This window comes from Trichechus manatus, unplaced genomic scaffold (genome assembly GCF_000243295.1).
Source record: "Trichechus manatus latirostris isolate Lorelei unplaced genomic scaffold, TriManLat1.0 scaffold00004, whole genome shotgun sequence".
In the NCBI taxonomy this organism is placed as follows: Eukaryota; Metazoa; Chordata; class Mammalia; order Sirenia; family Trichechidae; genus Trichechus; species Trichechus manatus.
This window is the reverse complement of record NW_004443940.1, coordinates 18,089,101-18,096,977: the sequence shown is the minus strand read 5'-3', so window position 1 is coordinate 18,096,977 and position 7,877 is coordinate 18,089,101. Positions and strand designations below refer to the sequence as shown.

The window sequence follows — 7,877 nt, the reverse complement described above, 5'->3', positions numbered from 1 at the left end:
AAAAAAAATGTTTTCCTTAAGCATTATGCTCTTTTAAGAACTATATGGGCTCAAATTGACAACAGCAACTTGAAAGATTAGATAGGAACCTTAGGGGGGCAGTGAATTGATGTTCATGGGGGAGGAACAACTCAGAAAAGGAGGGAAGAATGGTTACACAACTCAAAGAATGTGATCGGTGTCACTAAAAGGTACATGGAGAAACTGTAGAATTGGTGTATGTTTTGCTGTGTGTATTCTCAACAACCAAGTAAATAAAATTATATTAAAAAAATACTTAAGGGTAATTTACAACTTACTTACCAAGCCTGAGGCATTTGAAAAATTGTGGAGAGGCACTATCCATTCAGTAGCCACTAGCTACCCATGGCTGTCTGAATTTAAATCTGATTAAGTAAAATTGAAGATTCAGTTCTTCACTGGCACCAGCCACATTTCGAACGCTCGGTCACCGCCCCCAGTCTCAGGCTACCGCACTGAACAACGTAGCTGTAGAACACTTCTGTCACGGAAAGTTCTGTCCGACAGCCCTGGGGTGCTCAGTGTTTTTTGTTCGTCTTGGGTTTTTGTTTTTTAGTTTTTTGCCTTTTCCATTAAGGTTCGTCAAAGTTCTGTTATTTTTAAAAGTAACTCTTTATAATTGTGGGTTCCAGTTAACGCTGTCCTAGATGAAGCATGTTTAGGGTAGCTGTAATGTCCTGGTTTACACCTGTTGTTCTGGCATAATTATTATAGGTTGCCCCTTTCAGTCTCAGAAGTGTCCTGATTTGGATGATAAATTATATAGTTGCCCTAAGTATAATGTTAACTTTGGCTGAACTAATCAGCATGTGTAGTTGGCCAGCCTTTCAAGGAGCTTCATGGGGCACAGAGGTGTTTGTGGTCTGAACCTCATGGTAGTCTAGAAGGAATTTTCTGGGAGAGTTCTTTACATTTTTATATCTTTGTAGCCTGATGTACGTCTTTGGCAGAGGAGGGCCTGGTTTACATTAGCATGAGGGAGGCTGCACAGCCTCCTGGGAGCTCCTGACTCAGAGCCTCACTCTGACCACACCCCAGCTGGAGGGAGGGCTTTTGTTTTCCAACTCTGGAAGCCAGCTAAAACTTAGGGGAGGGGCCTGGCCTGGGCCTGGGTGGGTGGGGCCAGGTGCCCCCACCCTGGAGGGAATGCTGTCTCCTGCCTGAGTGGAGAGATGGCCATGAGTTCCTGCCCAGGGAGAGCCTGAGGAAGTGCGTGGCCGTGTGCGTAGAGCTGTGCAGCAGGTCCCAGGAGGTGCCCCCATGCCAGGCTCTCTGAAGGAAAGTGCCCTCCTTGGACTTAATCTTGATGGCCTTTCCCAGGTGACTCAGCCCAGTCAGAGCAGGTGCTCTGCCACAAGGTCGTCAGAGCAGGTGCTCTGCCACAAGGCGGTCAGAGTGCAGGGCCAAGTAAAGAGCTCCATTTTATCCCTCATACCATCCTTCTGTGCCCCAGCTTTGAGGCCAGCCAGAAGTTACCCCTGCAGGTCACTGAAGCCTAGCCCTCGTGTCGCCCACACAGCTGTGTCACCAAGTGGGACCGTACTGTCATCCTGTTCCCCTGAAGAAGGGTGTGTGGCTCATGCATATGTAGGAACTACCTTGACTCCTGCTTAACATCAGTAAATGTATGTGCATATACAGCTAATCATGTCTCTTAACTGTGACTCATTTTCTCATATACTTTTACTTTGTCTTAATTACACAGTGGGTTTAAGGTAGCATAGAAACTACACAGAGTACTAAAGAATAAAATAATATGTATAAGTATCCGGGCAAGGAATAGTGAAGACTGAAAAATAGTAAATCCAAGAGTAAAATTATCCCCTCAAAATGTGAACCACCAAGTTCTTCGCGCCGGACTAAAGTTGGGCCGTGGAGTTGATGACACTTACTAGCAGCTGAAGGAATATCCAAAACCGACAGCTACAGGGTTTGGAGGAGCCCTGGCGGCACAGTGATTAAGAGCTCACCTGCTAACCAAAAGGTTAGCAGTTCGAATCCACCAGCCGCTCCTTGGAAACCCCATGGAGCAGTTCTCCTCTGTCCTATAGAATCGCTATGAGTCGGAGTCGAAACCTGTAAGAGGAACAAATGAGCAGCTCCAGAGACTCAGTTTTCCTGATGCTGAGGCCCAAGAGGAGTTAGTCCTGTAGGTGCTCCTAGAATGAGGGGAGGCATTGATTTAATGGCAGGTGCCTTGAGTTCTCATTGGATCCATTCAAATGGAATACATCTTGTTTTGAATTAAAGGAAACCCCATGAGGCGAGGCACCAAAGGGAAGTCCTGATTCCACGTAGCCCATGAGCCAGCTGGGTTCTTCCAGGGAAAAGAAAACTCTTCTGTTGTCAAAGTGTAAACAGAAAAAATGATTGATTGTATTTACTTTGGGCTCAAGCTGAGGTTAAACTTCTGTGCTGTTTAATTGGAGATTCTGAAACTGGGTGGGGTTTGTCTTCCAGGATAGAGGGGAATCTAGCTACTCTGCATGGTGTTCATTTTGAATAACCTTTCTTACAAAGCGATAGTAACGAAGCTTTTTTCCTTTTCTTTTCTGATACTCTTTAAGCAAATTAAGAAAGATATAGATGAACACCAGCTCCTGACAGAGAGCGTCTTACAGACCGGGGAGAGTCTTCTACAGTGCCTGTTGGACAATACCCCAGGTGAGGTGCTTGTTTCAGGTTCTGAATTTAGCCAGAGTTTAATCCCTCTCCACAGCAGGCCCAGGGGCTCAGAGACTCAGGGACCCATACTGTCACTGTTGAGGGGCCGGTATTGCAGGGGGCCCTCCCACATGCACCCATTGCCATTGGAGTCCCAGACGGTCTGACAGTGCCTCACACCACCGCCGCCCCTCAGCCCCTTTCCCTTCCCAGCTGCCCCCTGCAAGCACATATGACAAGGCAGTCGCGGCCATAAAAGTAAGCTGATTAAAAGTTGTGTCAGGCCTGCAAGAACTAAACTTTTTTCTGCTCTGGTTTTTCTGAATCCTGGAGTGGTTAAGTACTTTGCTACTAACAAAGTGCTTGGCAGTTCGAACCCACCAGCCGCTCCACAGAAGAAAGATGGGGCAGTTGGCTTCTGTAAGGACTTACAGCCTTGGAAACCCTGCGGGGCAGTTCTGCATTGTCCTACAGGGTCGCTCTGAGTCGGAATCAAGGTCCTTTGTCTAGGGCTGAAGTATTCAAAGTGGGCAGCCTCGGGGTTCCCCACCCTCTCCAGCTCTCTGGCTGAATTCCTGGCTGGTTATGTGGTTTGTGTTATGCTTTGGGGGAGGATTTGTTTCAGAAAAGGATTCTCTCATTCAAGAGGATTTGAGAACAGTCAGCCTACTCGCAGGGAATAGTTGGAGGAAGTCAACTGGGGCGGGGGGGCGGGGGGTGTCACCCAGGGCGGCAGTGTGAACGGAAAGCGCACTCAAGCCCCTTTTGCCGGATGGATTCCCAGTTTAGGAAAGTGTAAAAATTACAGATTTCAAGAGTACATCTAAGTATGCAGGGTGCCGAGGATTTGCATGCATCATTGGCCCAGGGTGGGGGGCTGCGGGGGAGATGCGTGATAGGAATGATGAGCTAGGAGAGTGCTAGGCTAAAAGGACGAGCTGATAGACCCCCCAAGAGCAGCACCTAATTTTCCATAAGACCTTACAGCCTAGTGCTAAAAAAGCCAGCTATCTCACGCCTCGCTTTGTGTTTTGCAGTGGGGTTTATGTTGGAAGCAAATGGAATAAACCCAGCTGGGTAGGACACACAGGAGCTTAAGAGGCAGTGAGGAGGAACTTTCCTCACCGGGACCGTTGGGGAGGTGGTCTGCAACGGCATCTCTCAACCTTGGCTCTGTTGACACTTTGAGTTGGATTCTTTGTTGTGGGGGCTGTCCTGTGCATTGTAGATCTTCAGCAGCATCTCTGGCTTTCACCCTCTAGATGCCAGTAGCACACTCCTCCCCTCTAAGTTGTGACAAATCAGAATGTCTCCAGGCATTGCCAAATGTCGCTGGGGGCAAAACAGCCAGAGTTGAGAACCACTAGTGTCGTGGGGTTTCGACGACAGGGAGCCCCTGAAGGAGAAGGGTTTTGACCAGGTTAGTAATTATCCAGTGTGAATTAGAGAGTCATCTGCAGTGCCCTGCCCTCTTAGGGCTTTTGCTTGGCTCTTCCTGTGTTCCCTAGAACCGGGGTCTTTTGTTGGTTGGTTCTTTGTTGGGGCAGAAATTCAGTACGCCTGGCTCCTTTGCTACTTGTAGTCACTCCAGCGTTTTAGTCAACACTCAACCAGACGCCAGACGCGGTGCTGAAGCAGTTGACATATCCATCTTTTTTCAGCTAAGCACAGCCCTGTGATTACTCCCACCTGACGGAGTTTTTAGCTTGTCTTGGCCCCCACAGCTAGGAAGGGCAGTACAGCCTGGCTCGAGCCCGATGCACTGGCCCCTGCTGCTGCCATGGTGTCTGGAGGTGCCGGGGCCTGAGCGGGACAGGAGAGGCACCAAGGGGGCGCATGTAAAAGTGGCTCTTTTTGTAACTATGGGTTCTTTGATCTTCATTTAAAAACTAATTCAGTAATACTTACCAATGCTGAATCTGTAGGAAGAACAGCTCACTTTGCTCTTCTCTCAAAAGGGATCTGAAGGTATTCTACTGGCTAAAATAGGCAGCTTTGGAGTTTTCAGATATGTATGCAGGCTCTTTCAGACTGACATACTTCCCTTCCCCATCCTCCACTCGAAATAACGGAGAACTTGGCTGTTCAGTGACAATCACATGTTCCCCTTAACACTGCACACCTCTCGCAGCGAGGTCCGTCCTCTTTCTTCAGCAGCACCTCGTCAGCCAGGGAAGGCTCAGCGCTAATACTCCACCCAGCGCCCTCAGAGCTGGGTTTCTCACTCAGTCAGCTTCAGCATCGTCTTAAGGATTTAAGATCTTTAAGAATTTACCTTCCCCTCCAAATGTCCCTATCGCCACCCCCTGCCATAGGCCTAGACACAAAAATCTGGCAGGTTATCAGTACTTTTTGACCCAGTTGCTTGCAGCACACAGTCTGATCATTCTCACACCCACATTCCTTATAGTGGATCAGAGTCTTAACCCTGTTGGCACTGAGCCATATCAGAGCCCTGTATGCATGTGTTCAATTAAAAAACAAAAATCTCACTCAGGAAAGTTTTTTCATTCCATTCCCAGCTTCCCTTTTACTTGGTCCCATTCACAGATTCCAACAGGAAGTTTAAAACAGCTTTATCTCAAAGTTTCGAAAAATAAAGGTCCCCTGAATTCTGACAAGGCAGAGTACTGAATAAAGGTCTGATGAGCATGGGTGGTGAGAAGCCAGTCCAGTCACCCTCGGAGGCAAGCTTTATCGCACCTCCTGGCTGCAGCCCTGTGCCAGCCTTGCCGGCACTCTCGTGAGCTGTGAGCTGTCGGGACAAGGCTTTGCTCTGATGACACCGCATTGCTGTGGCTTCCCTGGGGGCCATCTCAGCACAGCCAGCCTGTTTCTCCTCCTTCCGCTCACCCAGTCAGCATTGTCTGTAGATCAGCAGCTTCCCCTTTCACTTCCTCTGCGGGCAGACGTTGCAGCTGTGGCAGGAAACTAGGGAGCGTGTTAGCACAGTTGATAAAGGCCCAGGAAGCTAAGGCAGCCTTTGTGCTTCACGAAAGAAATAAACTTTTTAAGAGAGAAAAAAACAAGCGTGCCGTACATGATGCACTCTGGACCTAGCCCATCCCTTCCTCAAATGAACATTTCTAACTCAACACTAGGTGTGAATCTTGGCCTCACCAACACTCCTGTCATAGCCTGCTTTCAGATTTTTTTTTTTTTTTAAATTCATTCAGTTGGGACCCACAAAAAAAGATTCACAAGCATTCCCAAATACACTACTGAACCAAAAACTCAAACTTGTTGCCGTCAAGTCGATGCCAACTCAGAGCAACCCTATAAAACAGAAGAACTGCCCGATAGGGTTTCTAAGGCTGTAATCTTTACAGAAGCAGACTGCCACATCCTTCTCCTATAGAATGGCTGGTGGGTTCAAACTCCCAACCTTTTGGTTGGCAGCTGAGCACTTTAACCACTGTGCCACCAGGGCTCCTTAGAGCCCCATACACATGCTAAATTAAAGTCCCCCCGGCCAGCGGGAGGTGATAGGACTTGGTGGCAAGGCCCAGAGTCCCAGTCTTGTTTCATTTAAGCTTTCTGCCCGAAAGGATCTGTGCACCCCAGGTCTCATCCCTAAGTCAGGTAATACCAGTCACCAGAGAACCACGTCTGTGTGCCCTTCGCCTTCTGTAGTTCCACAGTGGAGCCAGTGGATCTTCTCTGAGCCTTAATCAGAAGTTAACAGCAGAGCCCCTCCAATGCCCCCGAAGGCCCTGGAGAGTCACTGTTAAGAAAAGGGCTGTGACCGCCACGATCCTATTTTGTGCAAAGATACACCGTTGCATGTTCTTTTGGGAACGACTTGCAGAGTTTTTGGCCTAACAGTCCTGAACCCCATTTGTTAGTTTTAAAGGATGTCCTGGGGAGGATCGCGGCGCAGTCCGGTGAGTTGGAGAGCCATGCGGACCATGTGTATGACTCTATCTTAGCCTCTCTGGACATGCTGGCTGGCTGCACCCTCACCCCGGGCAATAAGCCAGTGACAGCAAAGGAGCGCCAGTGTGAAGGGGTCTAACCAGGTAAGCAGAGCACCCCAAAAGAAGAAAATCTGCTCTCTAAACCTAGTGATTATTGCTCTAGAGCTGCTGCTCTAACCATTGGCTGCTTCTGAAGCTGTCATGCTCAGAGCATTGAGACGAATGAGATGCTGGGAGAAGACAGCCCATGGTACTGAAGGAGTCACTCCCATTGCTGGGAAGAAGGTTGTGGGTCTTCTATGGTAATGCATCCTTCAGCCCACTGTGGTGCTTTCCACGACTGTTGCGCCCTTCCCTGCTGCTGCTTGCTGGGGACTAGGGTGCCCCATGCTCTCCCACTTCTATGGCAGCCTCTTCACCAACACTACTACTCCCCCACCACCCAAGGACAACAGAAGTAAAACTTACCTATTGCTAACTTTTTTATTTCTGCCCATGCACACCTCTCCAGCATGGGGCCATTATTAGGCTGCCCCTGTTCTGCAGGCTCTTGTCAGCCAACTCATTTGGTACCCCATCTCTAGGCAACTCTGACAGCGCCAAGTAGCCACAGAAACCACAGTTACTGGTAACTGTGCTCCCCACCCTTCCCACAAAGGGTCCCTGCAAATTTTCCATACCACTCCCTTCAGAAAAGGGCCAGGGCGATATTAGGAGGAGGCATGCTTAGACACTTAGGAAAAGGAAAACCAATTAGTACAACTTTCTTTTGGTCCCTAAGAAAAGTCAGAGGGGAATGATGGGAAAGGGAGAGGGGGGAGGAGTGCCCACCCTGGGTTTTCCATCACCTAGCTGCTCTAATTCCACACCTGGACCCTGTGATCCCAAAAAGACATAACCAACTATGCTGGCAATTCGGACTTTGACTCCCCCCACTGCCTTCAGCCAATATGCTTGTTGTACTTATACAAGATTTTCTAGATGAGAATTCACTCCAGACAAAAGAAGGATAAAATCTAGGTGTGTTAAGAGCAGGGAATCCCTGTATTTGCATCAAAGTAGTCTGAGTGTAATAGTCATCTTAGTTCTAAAATGAACACGGTGATTGCTGCGGTCGGTCGTATCCTTCTCTCCACATTATGCCTTTAACAAATGCTTCTCTTTATCTTTCAGGCATCTTCTCAGGCAGAGATGTAATCTGTCGGCCAAAACCTGGCTGGTGGGAGAAACAAGCTTTCAGGAAGTCTTTGCAAAAACCATTTAAAACTGAAGTCA

General features: G+C 48.4%; 1 protein-coding gene across 2 annotated transcripts in view; it reads left to right on the top strand.

Moving 5' to 3' along the window:
- CEP68 (centrosomal protein 68) overlaps nucleotides 1-7,877 on the top strand; it is a 23,094-nt gene extending 15,217 nt beyond the window's left edge. For both annotated transcript variants that reach the window (XM_023733263.1, XM_004369266.2), the window contains 3 exons: nucleotides 2,589-2,685; nucleotides 6,531-6,704; nucleotides 7,776-7,877. In XM_023733263.1, coding sequence (XP_023589031.1) covers nucleotides 2,589-2,685; nucleotides 6,531-6,700 — 267 coding nt within the window. In that variant the 3' untranslated portion in view covers nucleotides 6,701-6,704; nucleotides 7,776-7,877. The remainder of the gene's footprint in view (nucleotides 1-2,588; nucleotides 2,686-6,530; nucleotides 6,705-7,775) is intronic.